The sequence below is a fragment of the Enhydra lutris genome, unplaced genomic scaffold (genome assembly GCF_002288905.1).
Source record: "Enhydra lutris kenyoni isolate GAN:26980312 unplaced genomic scaffold, ASM228890v2 scaffoldscaffold21, whole genome shotgun sequence".
NCBI classification, from domain to species: Eukaryota; Metazoa; Chordata; class Mammalia; order Carnivora; family Mustelidae; genus Enhydra; species Enhydra lutris.
In genome coordinates this window covers 73,309,575-73,336,612 of record NW_019154105.1, presented here as the reverse complement: position 1 = coordinate 73,336,612, position 27,038 = coordinate 73,309,575, and the positions used below count along the sequence as shown (strand labels likewise).

At 34.5% G+C, this 27,038-nt stretch overlaps 1 protein-coding gene across 2 annotated transcripts in view; it reads left to right on the top strand.

The window, feature by feature from the left end:
* LOC111149127 (N(alpha)-acetyltransferase 15, NatA auxiliary subunit) overlaps positions 1 to 27,038 on the top strand; it is an 82,513-nt gene that overhangs the window by 37,505 nt on the left and 17,970 nt on the right. For both annotated transcript variants that reach the window (XM_022506061.1, XM_022506060.1), the window contains exons 4-15: positions 1,389 to 1,546; positions 2,357 to 2,491; positions 3,738 to 3,891; positions 8,077 to 8,196; positions 9,543 to 9,638; positions 9,789 to 9,895; positions 12,162 to 12,234; positions 14,882 to 15,051; positions 16,227 to 16,379; positions 16,904 to 17,032; positions 18,144 to 18,357; positions 26,475 to 26,668. In XM_022506061.1, coding sequence (XP_022361769.1) covers positions 1,389 to 1,546; positions 2,357 to 2,491; positions 3,738 to 3,891; positions 8,077 to 8,196; positions 9,543 to 9,638; positions 9,789 to 9,895; positions 12,162 to 12,234; positions 14,882 to 15,051; positions 16,227 to 16,379; positions 16,904 to 17,032; positions 18,144 to 18,357; positions 26,475 to 26,668 — 1,703 coding nt within the window. The remainder of the gene's footprint in view (positions 1 to 1,388; positions 1,547 to 2,356; positions 2,492 to 3,737; positions 3,892 to 8,076; positions 8,197 to 9,542; positions 9,639 to 9,788; positions 9,896 to 12,161; positions 12,235 to 14,881; positions 15,052 to 16,226; positions 16,380 to 16,903; positions 17,033 to 18,143; positions 18,358 to 26,474; positions 26,669 to 27,038) is intronic.

The following is a 27,038-nucleotide window of genomic DNA, read 5'->3' as shown; positions in this document are numbered from 1 at the left end:
AAGAGAGAAACACTACAAGTTTCTAGAAAGGGAAGTGAATTATTTTCTTTTGATTTTATGTTTTTTTTTTTTTTTAAAGAAAGGTTACTCTGGAGAGAATAAAAGTAGAGAGAGACCGAAGGTAGGAAGATAGGTGACTGTGCAGTAATCAAGATCTGAAGTGAAAAGGACCTATTAGGGGAGTGGAATTAATTTACATATTTTCCCCCTTTATAGCATTTTTTACAACCAACTATAGTTTACTTACCTGTGCCCTTACTAGCCCTTCAGATTTTTTGAATGCAGGAAATAATCCATTTCAGTCACCTACACCCTGATTATTAAGATTTTTTTTTTTTTTTAAGATTTTATTTATTTATTTGACAGAGATCACAAGCAGGCAGAGAAGCAGGCAGAGAGAGAGGAGGAAGCAGGCTCCCTGCTGAGCAGAGGGCCCGACGAGGGGCTCCATCCCAAGACCCTGGGATCATGACCTGAGCCGAAAGCAGAGGCTTTAACCCACTCAGCCACCCAGGCACCCCTATTAAGATATTTTAATTATTTGCTAAATGAATTTTTATCTTACATGTGGTTTTTATCTTCTGTGTATTGACTTTCAGGAACTTTGAACTGCACTAAACATTCTATACTAAGGATATTGTTAGCTAAAGAAAATGTACATGATGTAAAATAATTATATGTCATGTATATACCAATTCCCTCTTTTTCTTTTAAAAGTAAGGATGATTCCAGGGGCACCTGGGTGGCTCAGTTGGTTATGCATCTGACTTTTTTTCTTTTTTTTTTTTTAATTAAATTTTATTTTATTTTATTTTTCAGTGTTCCAAAATTCATTGTTTATGCACCACACCCAGTGCGTCTGACTCTTTTCTCAGGACTCAGGGTCCTGAGATCCAGACCAGTGGTGTAGAGCCAGCTTGGGATTCTCCCTATCCCTCTGTGTACCATGCACATCCCATTCCCTCCCACCCCCCCAAACTCATGTGCGCATGTGCACTCGCTCTCTCTTGCTCTCAATAAATAGATAATTCATAACATTTATTGAGCATTTACCTTGCACCAGTCTTTTCCATTTAGTTATGAAACTGTGCTGTGTAAACTTTCTGTTTACATTTTATAATTAAGGAAACAAAGCAAGACTAAGTAACTTACCAAGGTCACAGCTAATAAGAGTCCTTTTTTCTCTGGTGAGTGAGTCCTTTTTTCTCTGGCTCAAAAAGCTGGGTTGTTTTCTAGAGCGTTAAACTTCTATCTTTATATTCTCTCCCTTTTTTTTTCCTTAAAGCTTATAATTTTATAAATAGCTGTAGTTTTCTGAGTTTCTTGAGAAATATTACTGGAATATTATTTCTTGACTTGTAGGTTGTGTCCTTAACTAAATCCTTTAGGTTGGCATGTTTATGGCCTTCTCCAGAGGTCAGACAAGAAATATGATGAAGCCATTAAATGTTATAGGAATGCATTAAAATGGGATAAAGACAATCTTCAAATCTTAAGGGACCTTTCTTTACTACAGATTCAAATGAGAGATCTTGAGGGTTACAGGGTAAGTAAAATAGCCATTTTTTTTTTATTCTAAGGGGAAAGTAGTATTAAAATATTTAAAACTTCTGTGAGTACTTACTGAAAACAAAATTTTCTGTTTTTAAACAGAATTGGATTGACTCTTATTCATCTCCTTCTAGTAGTGATTGTGTATATGTTATGACTAGACTAAGCAGATTTTTAAAATAAATTATTTTACTGAGGCAGAATTGGATTACTGTGTAGAATGGAGTTAATTCAGTGAAAATTAACATTGATGTTCCTCAAATAGGCAATGCCTTAGTCTGCTGTTAACGTGTAAATACAACCTTTAGTTCTCACATTTTTCTGGAAAGCGTATTTGTTTCTTCTTTTTACCTCTGCTGAGACTATTCTTTGTGCCTGTATTTTAACCCTTAAATCAGTCTATTAATTCAAATCTATAAAGTTCATGTAGTACCTGCTCAGTTGTTTTCTATAGATCTTAACTCCGTAGTTGGGCCCTATATTTTTAAAAAATGTTTTTCTTATGTACTCTTTCTCATGCTGTCTTTCTCTTTTTTAAAGTAGTTCAGGAATTAATAAAGCATATTTAGTCTTAAGTTCTAAAACAGTTACAAGATTATCTTGGAAGCTCATTGTACTTCTTACCAAATATTGTTTTGCTCCTATAAAGCTATACAATATGGGTGTCTGTAGCTATTTTCTGTTATTATTCCCAGTGTTGTGTTGCAAATTACTCAGCATTGTTGGATAAATTAATATAATCTTTTTAAAGAACATTTGCTTTCACTGTAAACCTAAGAAAAAGTGGTTTTTTTCCCCCTTAAAGGAAACGAGGTATCAATTACTTCAGCTTCGCCCTGCACAGAGAGCATCATGGATTGGTTATGCTATTGCTTACCATTTATTAGAAGATTATGAAATGGCAGCAAAGATTTTAGAAGAATTTAGGAAAACACAACAGGTAACAACCAGAAGCCAGACCTAGTAAACTGGGTCTAATTCTAAGTATAATCATAAAAAAGAAGTGCATATAGACTTGCAAATTTTTTATTTTGAAATAGTTTCAAACTTCAAGAAAAGTTGCAAGACTAGTACAAAGAACTCCATATATGAGTTCAGTCACATTAATGATAATACTTGGCACATTTACTTTACAATTTTTATTTTTTTTACAATTTTTATTATTTACTTATCTTTTTAAATTTTTTTCCTGAAACATTTGAGAGTAATGCAGACACCCTGATATTCTACTCCTAAATCTGTTATGTTAGTGTGATATTTCCTGAGAATAATTATTATCGTTATTAACTCTATACATACTACAATATAAATTATCAAAAATTAGGAAATTTAACATTGATAGACTGTTATTATCTAATCCACAGCTCATATTAAAAATATATTAATTGCTCTATTTATATCCTTTCTAAGATTCCCCCCATTAATGGAATCATACTTTGCATTTATTTATCATTTCTTTGCAGTCTGATTTAATCTGAAAATTTCGAAGACTTTATCTGTATTTCATGACATTGAAATTTTTGACGAGTACAGCAGGTGCTTGTGGAATGTCCATCAATTTGGATTTCTTTGATGTTTCTTCATTATTAGAAATAGTTAAGAATTTGGGGGAGGGAACTACAGGAGTTATATTTACTCCTTCTCTGTTCATCACATTGAGAAGTGCAGAAGGTTTTTTTGTTCTGTTTAATTACTTGGTTAGGGTGGTGCCTGCCGGCTTTTTATACTAAAAAATTGTTATTTTTTTCCTCTCTGTATTTAGTAAACAGTTTGAGATTTTATGAGTAGCCTGTTCTTCATCAAACTTACCACTAGTTTTAACATTCATCGATTGTGATTCTTGCCTGAATCAACTGTTCTATGATAGTTAAAAAGTGGTGATTCTTTAACTCTCTTACTTTTTCTAGATTTGTTATTTGACATTCTACTCTTAAGTAAGAGCTTTCCTTTCTCCCCTGTTTACTAATTATATGTAAGGACTTAAGGATTCTAACTTTATTCAGTTAATAAGTTAATACTGTCATTTTTTACTTAGTTGCTCTCTAGACAAATGTTTAAGACTTTTTAGAAAATGAATTTTGTCAGTTATTATCCTTTGATTTCTTAAATGTATTTTGAGTGTTTAAATGGTTTTTTAATATGAAAACAAAATTCTTACTGTTAGTATTCCTTATATCCATATATAGACATCCCCTGATAAAGTGGATTATGAATATAGTGAACTCCTTTTATATCAGAACCAAGTTCTTCGGGAAGCAGGTCTCTATAGAGAAGCCCTGGAACATCTTTGTACCTATGAAAAGCAAATTTGTGATAAACTTGCTGTAGAAGAAACCAAAGGTATTTTAAAATTTTTTTATTTTTATTTACTTATTTATTTTAAAGATTTTATTTATTTGAGAGAGAGAGAGAGAGCCTGTGCGTGCACAAGTGTGGGGGTGGGGGCAGAGGGAAAAGCCAACTTCTGCTGAGCAGGGAGCCTAATGTGGGGTTCTATACCAGGACCCTGGGATCATGACCTGAGCCAAAACCAAGAGTTGAACACTTAACTGACTGAGCCGCCCAGGTGCCCCAAAGGTATTTTTCTTTAAAGGATATCATTTATGCTAGTATTTAGTTATGACAAAGAGCAAGACTAAAAAACTAGTTGCTGCTGATAACTGAATATAATTCAGCTTTTTGGTGATAGAAAATCTGTTTCTTGCTCATACACACTGAATAATTTGTAATGTTGGAAAAATACACATTTAAACAATGGATGTTTATATAGGAAAGAATAATTGTAAAAAATAAGATTAAATGAAGTGACTCAGGATATTTTTCTTTAAAATGTTTTTGGCTTGAAAATATTAATAGGGTTTGATCAAAATACAGGAGGTAATTGCTTAATTTTATAAGGCAGGAATTAATTTCTTAGGAACAGCTTATTAGCAAAACTATTGCTATATTGACAGTAATATTTGTTGATAGTCTTTACTGAAGTATATATGGGGCAATAATGAGGTCTTTCTAGTTTATTTGGATGTCTTTCTGGACATAGAATATGAATTGAAACCAGACATTTGGCTTTATGTGTTTGGATTGTGATAAGAGGGATAAATCCCTCAATAAAGCTCTCTAATGCTGCCATTTATTAGAAGGCTGAAAAAAGGAGTCTCGGTTTTAAAACTTGAGGACCTTATTATGGAAAATGAAAGAAGAATAACCAGTAACTGAAAATAGAAGTACTTTTCTAAGAATTACCATCTGAAATATCTCTTTGCCTGGGTTAGTCCAGGGAACTGATAGTTGCTGGTTTCAGATTCCTTTGGCTCCTGTTGAAGTTGAACACTAAAAAAGTACGGTACTTGGTTAGGTTTGAGGTTGGTGTTGAGGAGCATAACTACCATGACTTCCAGTGCTTTGATGAAACCTCCGATGCGAGGCCTTCTGGCCAAGCATCTGTGATTTTATGTTGTTGGAGCCTTTGTTGTGTATCCCTGGGGGTTGCAGCTTTCTCTAAGTTTGCTGTGGCCGAACCAAGAAAGAAAGCATATGCAGATTTCTACAGAAATTATGATTCCATGAAAGATTTTGAGATGAAGACGGCTGGTATCTTTCAGAGTGCAAAGGGATTTTGGAATGTATAGAATTGCTTTGGGTTGAGTTCAGTTGAAGTTTGTCACTGACCTGTGTTCCTGAACTATGAAGCACGGATATTGGGTTATGGAATTGTTTGTCTTGAAAAATAAACAACTAACAAATACTTTGGACAGTAAAAAAAAAAAAAGAAAAGAAAAAAGTACAGTACTTGCTTACATAGTGGATGTGACCATTATTTGCCAGATGAGCTTTCAGCAGAGGATACTGCTATTGGCAAGAAAAAAAAAAATGGAAGTCTGTACCTCCGCTGGAGCTCATTTGTGAGCTATAGATCCAGAAGAGCCGATTTTCCTTTGAATTGATCATTCTGTAACAATCTATTAGTTAAAAAGGAAGGGTATTTCTGACTTCATGGGAAGATCACAAGCTTGGAAAAAAACTAGTTTGGATTTCTTTATTGGCTACTATAACTAGCTGTATGACCAGTCACAAGGCTTGGACCTTTGTTTCTTTGTCAAAATACATGCTAGTTTTCAAAATACTCTTAAGTACCTCATTTCATTTGATCACTTTGATAATTATATTAGCAAGAAAGAATGACAGATCAAGTTAGGTGAGGATTCACAATTGATCAGTGGATTTTAGGAATTTGGAAGTCATTGGTGACCTTAACAAAAGCATTTTCTGAACATCTGGAAGGAGGGTGAAAAAAGTTAAACAAATTAAGTAGAATTAAATGACATTGGAAGTCAAGAAATTAAAGATAGAATGCATGGGTGACTCATAAAAGGAGTTTTGTTATCTAGGGAAACAGATAAGTGGGGTTGTGCTAGATGAAATAGAATACAGAATCAAAAGGTTTTTTTACAGTATCTGCTTAGGCTCACTGGAGAATGATCCAGTAGAGACAGAATATTTGATACAGCAGAGAAGATGTGATCTAGTGGATAAGTTGAAAGATTAGCTTTAGATAACAACATGAATAGTTCACAGTAGCAAGAGAGGGTAGAATATATAGGCAAGTAGATATATAGATGTAGTGGGTATTTGGGAGTTCCTTTCTTATTGCTTCCATGTTCTCAGTGAAATAGGAAACAGCCATCATTTCATTCCAAAAAGTATGTATTGATAATTACAGTGAGTCATGATGGGGATGGGGTATATAAAGAGAATAGAAAGGAACTGAGAGTAGTAGAACATTAATCTTTGGAAATTCCAGTAATAAAGGCATTGTTAGTGGTCTGAATAATTTGCAAACTTCTGGAGTGGGTGAGAGGGCATAATTAGCAGAAAGTTTGTTTCATTGTTGATTCTTAAACCACCGGTTCCTTCTACAAAGAAGAGGTGGGAGAAAATTAAGGAAATGTTGGGTGGGTATAGTATAGGTGAGAAAAGTTGCAGGATTTTTTTGTTCTCAGTGAGGTAGGCTTTTGATTAGTAGAGAGCAGGTTTGTCAACCTTGGCACTGTTTTGGGACTGAGATGTTGGGGGTGGAAGTTTCCTATATGTTGTAGAACGTTTAACAACATCCCTAGCTTCTACTTACCAGAATACCAGCAGCACAACCCTATCCCTTACTGTGATAACCAAAAAATGTCTCCAGATATTGACAAAAGTGCCTTTGGCTGAGAGCCACTGATGTTAAGAATATGGGCTTTTTAAGCCAAATTACTTGGATTCAAATCCTGATTCCAACAATTAACTATCTGAAAGTCCCTCAGCAAGTTTGCTTATGTTCTCTCTGCTTTAAAATGATGAAAATAATGTTTTTTTTTTTAAAGATTTTATTTATTTATTTGACAGAGATCACAAGTAGGCAGAGAGATTGAGAGAGAGAGGAGGAAGCAGGCTCCCTGCTGAGCAGAGAGCTGATGAAGGGCTTGATTGCAGGACCCTGGGATCATGACCCGAGCCGAAGGCAGAGGCCTTAACCCACTGAGCCACCCAGGTGCCCCCAAAATAATAGTGTTTTGAGTATTGAATAACTTAATGCATGTGAAACCATTGAAAGTTACTGGCACACAGTGAATACCCTGTGTTTGTCTTTATTGTCTGATGAGAGCAGAGCATGCAAGGGTGAAGTTGTGGTTTGAAAATAATGCCTTTGGTGGATGGAAACCCATTAAAGATAAGGAAACGTGTACCTGAGCAGTGTTTGAAGCTCATTTGACTTTGGAACTCATAGATTTCTAGTGAAACTGGTGTCTCTGTCCATTCTTCTAATGACGTTTTGTGAGAAGGTGTGTAGCAAGCAAACATTTGGGATGATCTAGGCCTTGAAATTGGTAAATAAGGGAGCCTTGTGTTTTGAGACTGATTTTGATATTTGGGTCTCTCAATGTCATTTGGGGATGAGATTTGTTGTGCAGCTCAGAGAAAACCAGCAATGAATCTGTGACTTACTGAAGGGTCTGAAGGAAAAGGAATGGTTTTTCTCTAAGATTAGTGAGACAGTAATAAGCTAGACAAGACAGTGAAGCTTAAAGCAAGATAGGTGCCCTATTTGGTAGTTGGAAGAGCTAGAAAAAGCAGGTTTTGAATGTGGCCATGACTGCAGGCTGCTATAGCTGAATCCTTTTATAACTTATTTGGAGATCATAAGGTTAGAGTGTTGGATTTGGTCAATAATTCAGATACGAAATTGTGTTATGTCAGGCATAATTAAGTAGTAGGTGGGTGGCTTGGTAACTGTGTTTAGTGAATTTGGGAATAGCCTGTAGTTAGACAGATACCTTAATCAGTCGAGGATGTGGAAAGGATGGCATTTCTACATAAGAACTTCAAAAAGAGACAATAATATGGTAGTCTTGTTGAAGGGTATTGGAAATTTAGGATGATACCGAATCCAATTCCCAACATTGGAGAGGCTTTAAGAGAAAGTTTAAGGAAAAGTTAAAGTTATAATCAGAAGATATCTAGTTAATTTAATTTGTTTTTCATCAGGGGAACTTCTGTTGCAGTTAGGTCGTTTGGAAGATGCAGCCGATGTTTATAGAGGATTACAAGAGAGAAATCCTGAAAACTGGGCCTATTACAAAGGTCTGGAAAAGGCACTCAAACCAGGTAGTATTAAAACTTTTAAGTTTTAATTGCACCTTTTGTTGATAAGTATTTTATTAACTCATTGAAAAGCATAACTTAGAAAAATAGTCGTTAAGAATTGATTTCAGGAAAAAAAAAGAATTGGTTTCAGAATCTGAATACAAAAGTCCAGTAGCAAACTTCAATTTAATATGGGAGAGTGAGCATTTTCTGAAACTTCTCTTCCACACATTTATAGAAATAGTTGAGAAAAGAATTCAGAAACAACTTGCAGAAATTCACAAATGGCATGGCAGCTACAAAAATTGAAAGGGAAATTCCTACGGATAGAAATGTCTCCTTACTTACAGAGATATCTCCCTAAAGGAAAGAAACAAGCCTAACTTCTGTGGCCACAGCAGCATGGCCTCCCAAGGGCATATGAATGTAACCAAGCTGAAAGAGCAATACTGTTTCCTATGTGGAAAGAGGGACTAAATTTCCATCACTCAAATGAACTTGGGTCCAGAGAGTCTCCCCACAACTTCCCTTCACCCTCTCCCATGAACGGGACCTACTTGGGAGTACAGACCCAGAAACATGTCATCTACAAATAAGGTCCTTAGCCATGATGATCTGATTTGAGGCTGTCTCCTTCAAGACTGGAAGTGAGCCATTACTGATACATTGATAAATACAAGAGAAACCTTATAACAAGGAATATTTTACTACTCTGGAACACTATCACGGGAATGGTTATCATTAGTACAGCAAAAGAGAGTAAATGGAGGAATCTAAGATGAAAAAAGGGAATTGTAGCCATGAAGTATGAAGTTTTGAGAAAGTACCAATTAGGAATTTAAGAAATGAGAAGCCTACTTCTCGACATAAAAGTCTTAACAGATTGAATGGAAGAGAGTCCACAAGTGAGGAGAAATTAGTGAACTGGAAGACTAAACCGAGGAGAGCTCTAGAGTAAAAGAAAATATAAAAGAAATAAGGAAAAATGGAAGATGAGGGGATAGATCCAAAAGTTCTGTAATAAAGGATAGGCTGAAGAGAATAGTAGAGAAGCTATGGAAACATAATAACCAAGGTTTTCTTAGGAATAAAGTAAACTCTGAGTCCTTAGATTCTGAAAGGTACCTAAAGCAGAATGGATTAAAAAATTACGTATTTTAGATGATTATAGATATTTAAAATATGAAAATATTAGGAAAAAATACTCTAAAATGATTGGTGTATTTGGGTGGTTATTTGAAATTTTCTTTTCACCTTCAACTTTTCTGCTTAATAAGATTTATATATATTTGGAGAAATTTATAATTTGTTAGAAAAAACATAAAAGTTATAATTATATATAGAAATAATTTTTTCTTTGTTTGCAGCTAATATGTTAGAACGACTAAAAATTTATGAGGAAGCCTGGACTAAATATCCCAGGGGACTGGTGCCAAGAAGACTACCGTTGAACTTTTTATCTGGTGAGAGTAATTGCAAAGGAATGAAAATGATGTTAGGATTTACAGTTTGTTTTCTTGGTTTTAGATATATGAATATGCATATTAATATTAAAGTATGCATTTTAGAGTTGTCTGGGTAAATGCAAATCAACAGAATTTTTTTCTTCCAAGGTGAGAAGTTTAAAGAATGTTTGGATAAGTTTCTAAGGATGAATTTCAGCAAAGGTTGTCCACCAGTCTTCAATACTTTGAGGTCATTATACAAAGATAAAGAAAAGGTAAAGCAAAATACCATTTTTCCCCCCACTATCATTTCTTTGCTCAGTATTTGGAATTGTTGATTCCTGATTATCTGTGTACATGGTACACATTTGGTGAATCTGGTATCTGTTTTCCTATCTTGCAGTTTAAATGCTTCTGTACCTCTTTATTTTCCTATTTTCTCTTTTATTTCTGCTATTTACTTTGAGTCTGTGTAGGTATGGAAAGTTCGTAAGGTAGTGATTTCTTCAGTACTTTCTCTAATCCTTGTTCATGGTGAAAGTTAGATGTGATTTTTAAACTAAGGTTTTGCTTAGTAATCTTTCTCCTCCTTTATTTGGTGGAAAGAAAATTCTGTCAGCAGTTCGTTTGCTGTCCCAGTAAGTTAACTTACTCTTTGAGCTATGTATAAAAATGCTCAAATTGCTTCTTAAGAGGCCGTTTTAATTTTAATTTAGATTATTTTGCTTGCAAGTACAGTGACATCAAGACATGTTGGTTGACTAAATAGAAATCAGTTTACAGTGAAGAATCAGAAAGATGGGACAAATTGAACATGCTGAACACTTGAACCTAAAGCACAGAAGGTGTGCTTATTTTCCAGTCTTTTGTTGAGAGGCCCAAGCTATGGGCTTTATGATGACTTTCACTCTTTTTTAAATTGCATAAATCACATTCATAAAATGTGATCTCTTGTTTTCAGTATCAATATTATGGGAACTGGATGCTTACAAAGCAATCTTGATTATAGAAGCCTCTTTATTAATGATTTTCCCTTTTGTGGTTGTATCATTGAAACCTTAATTTGTTAGAAGTATCTAATTTATCCTTGAGTCTTTCCATGGTATTCAACGTAAAACAGTTTTTGCTTTCATTCTCATTTATTGTTTGCATAATATTGAATTCTGTAATGATGATAATAAATGGAACTGATTCAAACAGGTTTGGGAAAACAAAACTCTTAGTAAGCAGGTAGCTCACCTTGTGGGAGCAGAAGAACATGGGCACACCAGAATAACCTAGCTGTGACCATTCAGTCCTCACAATTTTCTGAGGTAATGGAGAGTGCTGGTGTTAATCTGTTGAGTCGGTTAAGTTGAGGTCATTTAGGAGAGCTTCTATAGTAACAAATCCATTATAGATGGATTAAGTGAGGAAGGGAATTAATAAATTAAAAGTGTTCACAGATCTCTTACAAAGCCAGGAGCAAGTGGTATAGTCATGACTCAGAAGAAACCAGAACCTGGACATCCACTCACTATCCTGGATTTCAGAAACCCACCTGCTGTTCTGTTTTTACTAATGCTTTTCCTTGCATTTTAAAATCAAGAGTTGATGGTATTTTGTACTTTCGGAATTTCTCTTTTCACATAGTTTTTAATTTTGATTCTTGGAGGGCAGATGTTAACTGTGGGTGTTATTTATGTGAATTGAGATAAAAATGAACCAAGGTAAGAGTCATCTGTAGTGTTACCTATAGTATTACCTCTTTTTAGCCAACCTTTTCCTGATTTTTAGCTTGATGCAAATTTCCTCCTTCCTAGAAGGGAAAGAAGTTGCCAGTAAGTTTCTAGAAAGTTACATCTTTTTTATTTTTTTTTTTAAGACTTAATTTATTTATTTGAGAGAGAGGGAGAGAGCATGAGCAGGGGGAGGGGCAGAGGGAGAAGAACAAGAGACTTGCCAGTGAGCGCAGAGTCTGATGTGGGGCTTAGTCCCAGAACCCTGAGATCATAACCTGAACGAAAATCAGGAGTTGGGCACTTAACTGACTGAGCCACCCAGGCACCCTGAAAGTTACATCTTAATACCTTCAAAAATGTATGGCTTACTTGCTTTTAAGGTTTTGTTTTTTTTTTTTTTTTTTAAGATTTTTACTTATTTATTTGACAGACAGAAATCACAAGTAGGCAGAGAGGCAGGCGGTCAGCGGGGGGGTGGAGGGAGCAGGCTCCCTGCTGAGCAGAGAGCCCGAAGCGGGGCTCGATCCCAGGACCCTGGGATCATGACCTGAGCCGAAGGCAGAGGCTTTAACCCACTGAGCCACCCAGGTGCCCCTGCTTTTAAGTTTTTATCCTTAGGTTAAGAGGTTTGTAAAAGGGTGTGTACATGAGAGAGAGAGAGTGAGTGTGTGTGTGTGCGTGCGTGCGTGCATCCACGCACACACACCAGTTTTTGGAATGTTGATGCAGCTCTTTAAAATAATAAATAACATTTTGTACAAGAATGGTGGCTGCATGTATATATATTTTATTAAAGTGTGCTTATTTGTTTGTACTCTAGGTGGCAATCATAGAAGAATTAGTAGTAGGTTATGAAACCTCTTTAAAAAGCTGCCGGTTGTTTAACCCTAATGGTAAGTGCTCAAGTTTTATGTTTTAAAACATCTTGAAATTTTTAATATATTACGAAATTCTTAATCAGAAGGTCAGTATATTCATTATTTAGACAGTAAGCTTAGTATATTTAAACTTTTTTTCTTTTTAAGATGGAGATACATTAATTTGCACACTGTGTGAAAATATTTGGCTAAGAAGAGAATCGTATTTTACTGGAAAAAAATATAAAATTTAAAACATCTATAAAACTAGACTTAATCATACAATGATCCTCCATCATTTACCCATCATCCAGTTTTAATAATTTTTAACTCATGGGAAAACATATTTCATGTATATTCTTACCTGCTTCCCTCTTTTCCCATGGTATTCTGAAGTAAAATCTCAAACCCAGTCACATCATTTTATCCATGACTATTTCAGTAGTCTAAGATTATAACCATAATATTATCATTACACTGAACATTAATACTTTGTTAAGATCAAAGAAAAAAGTCCATGCTTAACATTTCCAGTTGTCTTAGAAATGTCATCACCCTCCACACCCCTTGTCTTTAAAGTTTGTTTGAATGAGGATCCATATGAAATCTGTGCTTTGAGTTTGATATGTCTCAACTCTCTTATAAAAAATCCATAGGTTTTCTGTTTGCTCTTTTTCCTGCAATTTATTTGTTTAAAAAATTAGTTTTTTTTCTAAAGTTTTTCCATAGTCCATATTTTCTTGAATGGATTCTTATGGTGTTGCTTAACACGTTATTCCTCTGTCCTCTGAATTTGTTGTAAATTGGTAGTTGGATGTAGAGCTGTGCTGTCTAGTATAATAGCTATCAGGCTCATGTGACTATTAAACTTTTTAAAATTAAATAAAATAAAAACTTTCCTTAGTTGCAGTAGCCACATTTCAGGTGCTGCTCAGTAACTGTGTAAAGCCAATTCCTACTACCATATTGGCCAGGGCAAATACAGAACGTTTCCAAACTTGTTTAAGCTTTTCATGGACAGGTCTGAGTAGAGGATTAATAAGATCTACTTTTTTTTGTTTTCCCCTTTTAAATATAGGGGGTGGACAAGGTTATTTCTTGGCGGCGGGGGTGATAGTATATTCTTCCATCAAGAGGCATTTAGTGTTTTGTATGTTAGCAACTGTCAGGAATTACAAACTGGTGGTAGTCTATCATTCATCTTCTATTATCTTACAAGAGAAATTTCCCTTCATCTGTTACCTGTTTATCCAGTATTTTGGTTTGTATAGGAAAAGCAAGGTAAATGCTGCTTCTTTCCCCTTTATCTCCTACTTTTTGTTGTTTTCTTTACTAGTTTTCAGAATAATGGATTCATTTAGTAGCATCCTTCAAAGATGCCAGTACACATTTTAAAGGTATTATGAATTCATGGGTTTAAACATACTTGATGTTTTAAATCATTGCAGTTTCGAATGGTTCCAGCCTTCACATACCATGGTGTAGTAGTTGATAGCTTTTTTGCAGTTTGGTATGACAAGATATTCCAGTTTATCTGGTACACTGCCCATAGCAGACCTGGAATCAATTGTTATTCCAAAGGAGCCCTGGTTCTTATAGTGGGAAAGCCCAGTATGGGACCTGGGGTGCTCATTGCTATTGGGTTGATCATTGTTTCTAGGTCTCAGATTAATTTTAATAATACTTTTTAGAAGGCGTTACCATGGTTTCATTGGTTAATCATCATGATGTTCCTTTGATTATCAGCATTTTCCTACATATTTTACAAATGTGGAAGAGGTTCAATGACATGCCCAAGAATATGCAGCACTTTAGTTGCAGATCTATCAGATCGGGAGTTGGTGAGTTCCACTCCTATTGTTTGTCCACTGAGCCATCCTGCTTTTACTAGGATAAAAATAAGCAATCTATTGCTTTCTTTGAAAGCAAATTAACAGTTCTTAGATTTTAGATATTGGTATTAAAAAAAGTATTTTATAGTGTGTGGGTTGTATATTTAACTTACACATTTTCTTGTGAGCGTATAAAAATTATGAAATAAAATGTAGAGTAAGCATTTTTACTTATCTCAATTTTGGGGTAGAGTTTTTATTCAACCTAAATTACGCATCATTGCATATCAGCATAATATTAGAATATATTAGTATAATCACCCAAAACTCAACCACATCACAAGTATATTTATGTATAGTTGAGTACCTTAGCTAGAAACCCAATTAAGCAGTCAGGCGTTTTTGTTTTTTTTTTTTAACCTCACATTAATGGAAAATCAAAGTTTCTTCTGATACCTGTTTCACCCCTCATAAATAACATCCTGATCTTTATAGTTTCATAGTACTAGCACAATTTGTCTCTCCCCCTCCCCATTCCTTTCAGTTTCTTTTTTAGGTAGTTTTTTTATATCTTTGATCTCATTTATCTGCCATATTTATTATATAAAGTCTTTACTAAATTCAAGGTTTTGTGTTAGGGGCTATAATGATACAGAACAGACAACATGGTCCCTTCCAAAGATCTTATAAATTTAAGGATGGTTTTGTAGCTAGATACATAAATAAATGGTTCAAACTACTTTTCCGTTTTAATAAAGATAAAGCCATTTGGAGGTGGGTACTCTATTAATATATGTAATGACTAATCTTGGTTTATTTCCTCTCCCACCCACCTCCCCCACTTTTTAAAGATGATGGAAAAGAGGAACCACCAACCACATTACTTTGGGTCCAGTACTACTTGGCACAACATTATGACAAAATTGGTCAGCCATCGATTGCTCTGGAATACATAAATACTGCTATTGAAAGTACACCTACATTGATAGAACTCTTTCTTGTGAAAGCTAAAATCTATAAGGTAAAAATCCCCCCCCTTTTTATAAGGTAATGAGTCTTATAAAAACTTCTTTCTATAATTTGTAGATTCTGAAAGCGATAATTAAAATGATACATTTGATGGCTCGTAAAACCTGGAATAAGTATAGAACATTTCTCAGTCTGATTACTTTTAGATTTGTCATGGTCATAATTTACTCATTTTTATCTCTGTATACACGCAGATATACATACATGCATGTGGTTATTCAGATATGTGGTTATTCATATTACATATTCTTATATAAACACACATCTGGTTATTTTCTTGGGTTTAAGTAATAACAGTATAGTTACTTGAAAGTAATTTGCTGCGACATGTTTGTTTCTATTAATATTGGAGTATGATCATGATCAGTATCTGGTAATCTCAGTGAAATAAAACTGAAGATTTTACTATTTTACTTGCCTTCTTAACTTCTTGGTCTTACTTGAAAATCTCCAGTCATATGTTTTAGCATCATCATAATGTTGGCTCTTCTTTTTCTTAATACAAATACAAAGTAGTAATAATAGGTCTTAGGGAAGAGATTATAAACTTACAGTTTCTTTACCAAAAACTAATAAAATTAAGAATTATTTTGAAAGCACTTTTCAAAGCCAGGTTTTGTGGCTTTGACAGATGGACTAGTAATGTAAATTAAAACACATCGTGGAACGTCTGGTAATAGGCAGTAATGTTTCCATGATTGCTTTAGGCCACCCTAAAGGCCATATCTTTGCCTTTTTTTTTTTTTTAACTTTTCAATATTGATCAATAATTTTTTAAAAAATAAGCACTTTTATATATTAATAGAATTTCCCTGGTATTCAACCATGAACCCTTTTATGAACTGTATGCTGTTCTGACTTAAAGATTTTAATTATTATTTATTCTTAAATTCAGCCATTACTTTTGGGTATTTGTTATGTGCCAGACATTGATACAGGCAGTGAGATATAACTGTAAACAAAAACAAGTCTTTACTGTCAGAGAGCCTGTATTCTACATGGCCAGAAAAGTATCAAAATGTATGCGTCTGCATTGATTAGGGTCTTAAGATCAGTCAGAAGAATACCTTTTTTTCTCATTTGTGTTTTAGTTATTTATCAGTAGGTAACTAATTACCTGCATGGTAAAATTAGCATACTGACTGGTTTATTTTGCTTTTCTATAAGCATGCTGGAAATATTAGAGAAGCTGCGAGGTGGATGGATGAGGCCCAGGCCTTGGACACAGCAGACAGATTTATCAATTCTAAGTGTGCAAAGTACATGCTAAAAGCCAATCTGATAAAAGAGGCTGAAGAAATGTGCTCAAAGTTTACAAGGGTTTGTACATCTAATGTTCTCATGAATAGTTTATACTTGTATATTTTTCAAAATTTGTTTTTAGTATTTTTAGTATGAAAATAGGATTTTAGCTGAATTGCCATAGGAGAAGGAAACTGAAATCATTATTAGTATAAAATATAAATAAAATTTTCTTTTTAGTTGGTTGTGGGTTTTTAAACTCTGATTTATATTGATGTATGTTCAGATGAATTTTTTTTTAGGGGTGAAAGGAACTAATGTTAAGACTGCTTGCTGGGTGCTAGTGTTCTCTTACTTATGTTACTCTCGAACTCCAGTTATGTAGATCTTTTGATTATTTACAAAGATACATTTTTTTTTCAGTGATTAGAAATATAATTCCACTTCCTTACCCATAAGTGTTTCCTCTAATTCTGAAAATGGTTAGAAAGATAGAAAGTGATTTTGAAAGAATTCGTTTATCAGTTGACCATATTTTCCTTCTTAAATTCTATGATGAAGTGCTGTATTTGGTAAGAAATGGTCTTATAATTTTCATACAGGAAGGAACATCAGCAGTAGAGAATTTGAATGAAATGCAGTGCATGTGGTTCCAGACAGAATGTGCCCAGGCTTATAAGGCAATGAATAAATTTGGTGAAGCACTTAAGAAGTGTCATGAGATTGAGAGAGTAAGTACTATATATATATGAGTTTCTCATTTTTTTGTTATATTTTGAAGGTTTTGAGAAAGAAAAACTATAGTTTTTCTTCTTTATAATTCACAGCAAGTGATTTCTAAGTATCAGTGCCCACATTTCTACGGTTTTTTAACGGAAATGTTATAGACCACATTTTCATCAGACTTGCCCATTATCTACTCTTCTGGCAAGAATTCATTTGAAAAACTTGATAGAAAGTTTGTAGCTTGGCTATTTTTATTGATTTTTGAATGTTTCACATTGCTGCTCCATCTTCAGTAATGCTAAGCTCATTAAGTTATCCTGGAAAGCTGTTTGTTTCAGGGGTTGATTGGTGATGCAATATATCTTTGATCGTCATAAAGTATAAACTTTGAATCCTTTTTACAGTATTTCTGTAGCCTGTATAATTCCACATTTTCTGATACATGCATTGTTTTCTTAGTCCTCTTCTGATTTATTTCTATCATGAATGGTTAGTTTTCTTTTTTTCTGTTTTTCACAGATAAAAATAATTTATATAATTTCATGCTGTTCTCTTACTAAGCTCAGAACCCCAGAGCTAGTTGAATGTGTTAGGTTCTGGTTACTCGACTGAAACGCTAATTGATTTCTCTCCCACATACCAGAATAACGTTATGTAGGATTCAAATTTGTATTTTTAGAAAAATTGCCAAATACTACACATAGTCTTTGCAGGTTATTCTAAATATAAAAACTGAATGTTTAATGTGCAAATGTACTACATCATTATGTGTATTAATTATGTTAATTAGTTGATTATGTTAATTAATTGATTTGTCATGCTAGCTTTACGTATGATTAAGGAAGGAATAAATACATATATTTCAAATCATGTGTTTACTTTTCATTCAGCAAATAATTCAGTGCTTGGTGTATGCCATATATTGTGCTAGGGGATGGCCAGTTGTATTTGCTTATTTGATATGCAAAGTATTTATATTGGATGATTGTAATTTTTAATACATTTTTCTTTTACTAATTTTTTCATGCATAGAAAACAAGTAATTTGGAGTTTGATTTCTATAGTTTTCTTTGACATTGTTTTATTTCAGTATAATAAAAGAGATAATTTTGTTAGCATTTTATAGAAATCACTGACGACCAGTTTGACTTTCATACATACTGTATGAGGAAGATTACCCTTAGATCATACGTGGACTTACTAAAACTAGAAGATGTACTTCGACAACATCCATTTTACTTTAAAGCAGCAAGAATTGCTATAGAGATTTATTTGAAGCTTCATGATAACCCCCTTACAGATGAGAATAAAGAACATGAAGCTGATACAGGTATAATCCTCAAAGATATCTTATTATTTGCTGTGGTGTATATATGCGTCTTTGTATTTTTGTGTAGCATAAATTTTTCTTGAGATTTTTAGTAGGCACCTTGTGGGAAGATGTTATACATGCTTAGAAAATGATCAACATTTTGTGGATTTCCCTAAGCAATAAAAGAAAAATACTGTTTATACTTTAAAAAGTTAAGCAAGAATTTAATTTGTAACTGATCATTAGCTCTTAAGAAGTTGAATTTTATGAGTTTAACATTTAAAATCTGGTTTACCCTGTACTGTAAATTGCTAAGTATCATTAGTGTCGGCACTCTACATTAGTGTTGGCTGTTAGTATATCTAGTTAGTCTTCTTTGTAATATTTATAATTAACCTACTGAAAGTTGAATATTGCTTAAACATTAAAAGCCAGCTTGGAATCAAACTAGTGAAATTGCCTAATGATTTATCATTTGGCCAATTTTTAAAGTGCTGTTTTTATGCCATGATGCCAGAATGTATCGTCTTCCTTAGATAATTATTTGGGAAGGGATCTCAGAATAAAAATGATACAGGCATGTAGAAGGAAAATGTGTGTCAGATTTTATTATTCATTCCTGAGCTTATTTTTCTTCCGAAGTTATGGTTGGTTGTTTTCTGTTTCCTTCTTCCTGTTAAAGACCTTTGGATTCCTTTTGTTAATTTTTATTAAAATTTAAAATCATAAATTAAAACCTTGTATAGATTTCATTTGACCTTCTTCCTGTTGTTGCTTCTTTAACTAGAAAGCAAATGCCAGTAAGAATCTACAGAACAATTTGCAGTTGAAGCTGAGAGCTGTGATCCTGTGGCTTCTTTTGTTTACCTTTCTGTTAGCTCCTCTTGCCTTTCTCCTCTTCTTCAAATTATACAAATGATATGCAATTAATTCTAGTTAGACAAAGTTAAAACAATTCAGAAATACAACTAGCAAGTGTGAAAATCCCCTTTTACCATTCTTCGTACCCATAGATAATCTTTCAGAAGTTATCCCTGTAAAAGGTTCAGTTGCTTTTGTACAAAATTACATATTTGTTTTATGTGTATGTAAACTCCAAACACATATTTCAGGGCAGTTCTTTGAGTTTTTGGTTTTCATTGTTTTTTAATTTTAATCCCATAAATGAGTGATGTTCTCTCCAGTATTTTACAACTTAGACTTGTTTTTTTCATAGTGTTGCTCCATATCTGCATGTAACCTATTACAGTCATCAGTCATTTTATTTATTTTTTAAAAAATCTTTTTTTTTTTTTTAATTTTTATGATTATTTATTTATTTGACAGACAGCACAGGTAGGCAGAGAGGCAGGCAGAGAGGGCAGGGGAAGCAGGCTCCCTGCTGAAGCAGAGAGCCCGATGCAGGACTCGATCCCAGGATCCTGGGATCACGACCTGAGCCGAAGGCAGCAGCCTAACACACTGAGCTACCCAGGTGCCCCATTTTAAAGGCTATGTAGGAACCCGTGTGGGGTTTTTTTCCCCGCTCACCATTACAGTGCTATAGTAAATGTCCTTGTACATCATTTTGTACTTGTTTATTTAGCATGGATTGTTGGAAGTGGAAATTACTGGGTTAGAGTATGAGAATTTGAAATAGTGTCAAATTGCCTTCCATAAAAGATTCATCAGTTTTTATTATCACAGACACTATGTTGAGCTTATCTTTTACTTTTTTGCTAACTCAAAAAATTATCCATCCTTTACATTTTCACTATTTTGGGGAAAATACCTGATTCATAATCCCTAGATTATTTAAAGATTTATTTATTTATTTTTAGAAAGAGGACGCATGTGGGCACGCTCGTCGGGGGGGTGGGGCAGAGGGAGAGAAAGTCCTAAGCAGACTCTGTGCTGAGTGTGGAGCCTGACACAGGGCCCTATCTCACAACCCCAAAATCATGACCCAAGCTGAAATCAAGAATCAGACACTCAACTGGCTGTGCCAGTTAATTCCTAGATTTTTAAGAATGGAACATCTGTATATATTTTTATGTGGCCTTTGGCTTTCTTGTGTAAATTGCCTGTTCATGCCTTTTCCCATTTTATTTTTCAACTTGGTTTGTAGAAGTTCTCTGCATGTTTGGGACTTTGATCCTTGTTTTTGTATTGTAGAAATTTTCTTCCTGTTTTACTTCAGTCTTAACTTTATGGTGGGTATCTTTTATTATGGAAAAGTATTTTTATGAGACAAAATTTCTTTAGTCTTTTGTGACTTCTAAGTCTTGCATAGAAAGGCTTTTTTACTTCAGAATTTAAAATATATTTTAGAAGTATTTATCTTCTGTGTTTCCTTACAATATTCTGTTATGTTTACAATCATCTGTAGTTAATATTTTAAAAGATTTATTTATTTATTTTGAGAGGGTGGTGGAGGGGTAGAGAGAGAGGGAGAGAGAGAATCCCTAGCAGACATGGGGCTCCATCCCATGACCCTGAGATCATAAACCCAGCCAAAACCAAGAGTTGGATGCTCATCTGACTATACCACTCAGGCACCCCTCATCTGGAGTTAATTGTTACATAATGATGTGAAGTAGAAGGTAGCTTATTACCCCCAAATAGACTGCTGGCTCCTCAACAGTATTTATTGGTACATTGTCATATTCCCCACTGATTTAAAAAGGGGCATCTGCCTGGCTCAGTCTGTGGAGCATGCAACTCTTAATCTCTGGGTTTTGAGTTTGAGCCCCACATTGGATGTAGAGATTACTTAAAATTTTTAAAAATAAAATGCCACCTTTATCATGAACTAAACTGTGAAATACAACGTAGTGGGTTGTAGGTGTCTGGTTCTAACATACATCAGAGCTGCTTGTAAAGATATTAAACTGTGGTGTTGACATCAGTATACAGGATTCTATTATGATCTCTTTGTCTCCTTAAAAAAAATCTAATACTATGTCTTTAGAATTTTCTTGCTTTTATATCAACTTTCTTTTATATTTGAACTGTAGAATTAGCTTGTCAGAAAGTTTCTTTTGGAGTTTTTAATTTGAATTGCATTTAAGATACAGATTACCATTTGGGGTAGGGATATCTTAAATAATATCGCATCTTTGCATACTAGAATGCATTGTATCTCCTATTTGTGTTTTAGTGTAATTGTCATATAACTTTGGCGAATTTACTGTTAGCATTATCTCTACATGTCTCTTTTTTTTCCCATTACAGTATTCTAAATGAATATTGTTGTAGTTTTTGTTGGTATACTTATTGAACTCTGATATTAAGCTTAATAGTTTTTTCAGTTGATTTTTAAATAATTTTCTAAGTAAGCAATTAATCTGTAAACACTGGTAGTTTTCTTTCAGTATTTATACCTCTCTTTTTCATGCCTTATCGCATTGGTAAAGGTTGCTAAAAGTGCTAATTAATGGAAGCAGTAGTATGCTTACTGCTTTTTTTAACTTTAGACTTAATGTTTCTATGGTCTGCCATAATGCCTGCTGTTTGTAGTAAATATCTGGTAGTTACCCTTTATTTGGTTGAGAAGTTGTGGTGTTTTTATCTATTTTCAGTAAACTTAGAATCTTACTCGTGTGGCCAGATTTCTTTTATTTTGCCTTATGTGAATGTTGATTTGGCTGTATAGAGTAGTCTAGATTTGGGTGTTATTTGCTATGTATACACTTCTGTATGCATATACATACACATACACATACACATAATTTTTTTTTCATGATAGTGCAATATTCCAACATAGTAGAGTTCTCCTCTGGCTCCTCCTAAGTGAAAATTCTGAGCCTTTATTTTGTACACACAAGTAGTAGGTAATTCATGTAAAGTTGAGACACCGTGCTTATCCAGATAACTAGTGCTACATTAAGTGAAACAGGATTTGAACTCTTAGTTTCTGTATTAACTTCTGATGTGATTATTACTTTCTCTGTTTTTGTGAGGCAACTCTGTTATTATGAGTTAGGTGAGTCCTTTCAAGGCAGTGGTAGATAATACAGAATAAGATCACAGAATAGCCAGTGGGCCAGATCCATACTGCAGTTTGATTTGATAAATAGAGTTTTATTGGGACTTAACTTATGTTTATGTATTATTTATGGCTAATTTTGTGCTACAACAGCTGCGTTTAGTTGCACCAGAGACCCATGGCTTACAGAGCTGAAAATATTTAGTATCTGACCCATTACAGAAAAAGATTATTGACTCCTGGTATAGCATAGTGGAAAGAAAGAACCCAGACTTTGGAGTCAGAGTGAAGTGGATTTAAATCCTTGTTCTACCTTTTATTATTAATCTTGAGTTAATATTTTTCCTCTGATACCTCAGTTTTCTCATACATAAAATAATATTATACTCTAATCCATGAGATTATTGAGGATATTAAGTAAAATGTATGCATGGTGTTTTACAAGTCATTAAAAGGTCTGAATTCTTGTGGTTATTCATTTATAAATGTCTTGTATTTCCAGAATGTAATTTTTGGTCCTTGTTTAAAATTTTCTTTCTTAGTAGTAAGGGCTGCTTTACTAGGAAAAAGAGAAATGGGTATGTATTTATTTTTGATGGTTGTTGTCTATTGACACATAATAAATTTCCCTAAATTTAGCAGCTCAGAGCAACCACTTTCATAGTTCAGGAATTTAGAAGTATCTAGGTTGTTCCAGCTCAGGGTCTCTTATAAAGCTGTAGTTAAGTTGTTGATGGGGCGCTGGGGGGGGCGCATCTGGGTGGCTTAGTTGGATAAGTGTTTCTGCCCCTTTGTCTCAGGTCATGATACCATGTCCTGGGATTGAGCCCCACATTGGGCTCCCTGCTCAGCCGGAGTCTGCTTCTCCTTTTCTCTCTCCCACTCCCCCTGTTGTGGGCTCTCTTTCCTTCTCTCTCTTTCAAATAAATAAATAAATAAAATGTTTAAAAAGAAAAAGGTTAACTGGGGCTAGAAGATCCATTTCCCGGATGGCTTTCTCACGTGGCTTTTGGCAGGTGACCTTAATATTGTTAGTCTCTCTAGAGGATTTCTTCAGTTCCACGATACATAGTAGCTAGCCATGAGGGCAAGGAAGAAGCCACAACACTTTTAACGTTCTGTTCTCTTGACATAACACCCCATCACTTCCTACATGTTCTGTTTGGTGGAAGTGAGTCACCAAGTATAACCTATATTTTAGTGGGAGAAGAATCAAACAATTTGTAGACATATTTTTAACTGCTATGTTCTACATTCTGGACACAAATTATTTACATTATTCTTTTTTTCCCTTTTTTTTTTTTTTTTTTTTAATTTTATTTGTTGGATTGAGAGCAAGAGCAAGAGCAGGGAATCCAATGCGATACTTGATCCCAGGATTCTGGGATCATGACCTGAGCCGAACGCAGACGCTTAACTGACTGAGCCACCCAGGCGCCCTATTTATATTATTCTTACATGCAGATTACACTTGCCCCTTTCGAGGCCTTCAGAAGTCTCATTCCATTACAGCATTAACTTGAAGTCTAGTTAGTTATGTATGTATATGAGGTACTGGTGCTAATGTGATTTCTTGAATATGGTTCTTTAGTATAGCTGGTATAGCTCTTCAAGTGTAGTTCTTGATATGAAATCCTGTGCCGGGGCTCCTTGCTCATTCTCTCAAATAAGTAAATAAAATCTTAAAAAATCCTGTGCCAAATACATTTCCAATATAAATTGATTGCAAAGGAATATTCTTGGTCAAAAGTGGGTGGTGAAGGGGAAATGGAAGGAACACAGGAGTTACTCGTTCTGTCAGTTCTCAAGTCCAGTTGAGGATAGCAGTTCTTTGATGACGGCTCATGATGTAGGACTAATTCTCTAATGGTTCCTGGTTCTGTGCTCTGGTTTTTTGGTTCCACCTTCTGCATTTTCTTTCCTGTTCTTAAAAGTTAGCATTTGTGGGGTGCCTGGCCAGCTCACTTGGAAGAGCTTGCAACTCTTGATCCTGGTGTGGGGGTTCAAGCCCCATGTTGGGTGGTAGTGTGATTACTAAAATTAATTTTTTTTAAAAAGTTAGCATTTGTTTGCAACTGAGTAGTTTTTCAGTTTGCTTCCAAAATTTGGGGGTCTTTTATACTATCTCTATTCCTTTCAGTCCAAATTTGCTGTTTCTGCCCATAGAATTCTCTTAAGAACTCTATGGATTTTTTGTGAATTTTATTGGAAGCCACATGCACAAATATCATTGTCTATCTTGAGTTTTTGCTGAGAGGACAGCACCCTTGAGTCTCTTAGAAGCTCTGTTGTTTGAAAGGATCAGTGAATCATACCCTTAAAGTTTTTAAGAGAAAAGAGCCTTTTGGGTGACCGGTAGCTGAAGCACCATCTTTTGAGTTTCAAAGGATTTTAAAGCCAAACTCTGCTTTCCCCGTTGACATATTTTCTTGGCAGTTCTCTGAATTTGACCTTTGGTTAGGAGCCATTTCCAAAGAGGCTGAGAATTTTGAACACTGTCAAATCCTTCTTCCATTTGTTTCTTTCTCTTGCATTTAATTACAAGCTGCAAGAGGAATCAGGTGCTACCTGAACAACCTTTTTTTTTTTTTTTTTTTTTTTTTCATTTTGGAAATCCCTCTAGCTAGATCACTCAGTTCATTTAATACATTTTATGATGTTACTAAATACATGTTATTAAACTTTCTGCCTCTGTGTATGACATGTTTCATTTGTAGCCTCTTCAAAATCCAGACTCTATTAAATAGTCTAGGGTCCTTTGAGCTTCATTAATACTTTTTTCCATGTCTTTCCACCTTTTGCCATGCTCTGGAACCACAGTCAGTCCTACATTTTAGGTTTTTATTGCAGCAGCACCCCACTTCCAGGTACCAAAATTTGCCTTGGTTATCTATTGCTGCCTAACAGATTGCTTACACAGAGCTTTAAATAGCAAACATTTATTGTCTCAGAGTTACTGTGGGCCAGGAATTCAGAAGTCACTTAACTTGGCTGTAGGATTTTGAAAGATGTGGGTTCTCTCAGGAGATTGAAGTCAAGATGGCAGCCAAAGACTTCTGAAGGGTCGATTTTAGTAGGAAAATTTGCTTTCAAGATGGCTTACTTTAATGGCTGGAGGCCTTTTTTGGCCACATGTGTCCTTCCATAAGGTTGTCTGTGTATCTTCACAACATGGCAGTTGGTTTCTTCTGAGTGGTCCAAGAGAAAGCAAGGAGGAATCCACTGTGCTTTTATGTTCTGATCTTGGATGTCATACAGTTTGATTTCTAGCATATTCCATTTGTTGGAAGTGAGTTAAGTATAGCCTACAATTAAGGAAAGGGGAAATAGGTTCCACCTTTTGAAGGAAAGAGTTTATGGGCATATTTGAAAATCACCACCGTGATAGTATACTCTAGAATGACCTTACTCATTTCTCACTAAGTATTACCCAAATAAATACCAGTTGCACACGTAACTTTCATATTTATTGCTTGAAGACTATAGATTTTTTTACTTTATTATCTAATATTTATGATTTTCAGTCTTTCTTTTGAGACACTCCATAGTTTGTACCACAAGAGCTATTGTTAATTTTCAGTGTCGAGCTTTTGATTTACCATATAGTTATTATTCCATGAACAAATATTTGAATATTTTCTGTATATTCTGCTAGTATTCTGGTAGGCCCTGAGAATACAAATTTATGAATAAGACAGGGTCTCTTCACCAAGAGTTCACAGTCTAAAAGAGAAGCACATGTATAAATGAAGTATTGTGACAAGTAAATATATATGTCATAGTAGCAGCACTGAGTATAGAGAATGAATAACTCACAAGGGTAGAGAGTCATGACTAAGAAAAAGTGTAGTCTAAGGCCGTAGAAATACGAAACAGCTTGTTAGATTTCTAGAACTGCAAGTATAAATTGCTGGGGGAACTTGCATGCTCTTATGTTTTGCTATGATTGCGACACCAGGTCTCCACCTAGTTTCAGAACATTTTTTTGAAGGGATCACAGTGTTCTCTAGCCATTGTGGAACCATTAAATGGCAAGGTACACGTAGGCACATGAACTTGTATAACATGTCATATTTTGTCTGGGAGTTTTAATGAGAATGTTAAATTAGTGATTGATCATTACTAACCTGATTAATATGCTTTTCATTAATTAACATATTGCCTACAGCAAACATGTCTGACAAAGAGCTAAAGAAGCTACGGAATAAACAAAGAAGAGCTCAAAAGAAAGCCCAGATAGAAGAAGAGAAAAAAAATGCAGAAAAAGAAAAGCAGCAGAGAAATCAGAAAAAGAAAAAGGATGATGATGATGAGGAAATTGGAGGTCCAAAAGAAGAGCTTATCCCTGAGAAACTAGCCAAGGTACTTAATAATAGTGTTGAGCACAATTGAGTGAAATTTTGTGACCAGCTATTGTCATTTTATACTGTCTTATTTAACTAATTTGATTATAGATTTTAGAGTGAAAAATCATTTTAATTTTTTGTCTATTTTCTTTCTCTTTCTCCTTTTCTTTCTTTCTCTTTCTTTCTTTCTTTTCTTTCTTTCTTTCTTTCTTTCTTTCTTTCTTTCTTTCTTTCCCTCTCCCTCTGTCTCTCCTTCCCCTTCTTTCCCTCCCTCCCTTCCTTCCTTCCTTTGTCTGTCTGTCCTTCTGTCTTCCTATCTTTTTTTCTTTCGTGGAATAATGTTCCTGATCCAGAGTAATCTAGTATGGTATAGTGGAAGGTTTGGG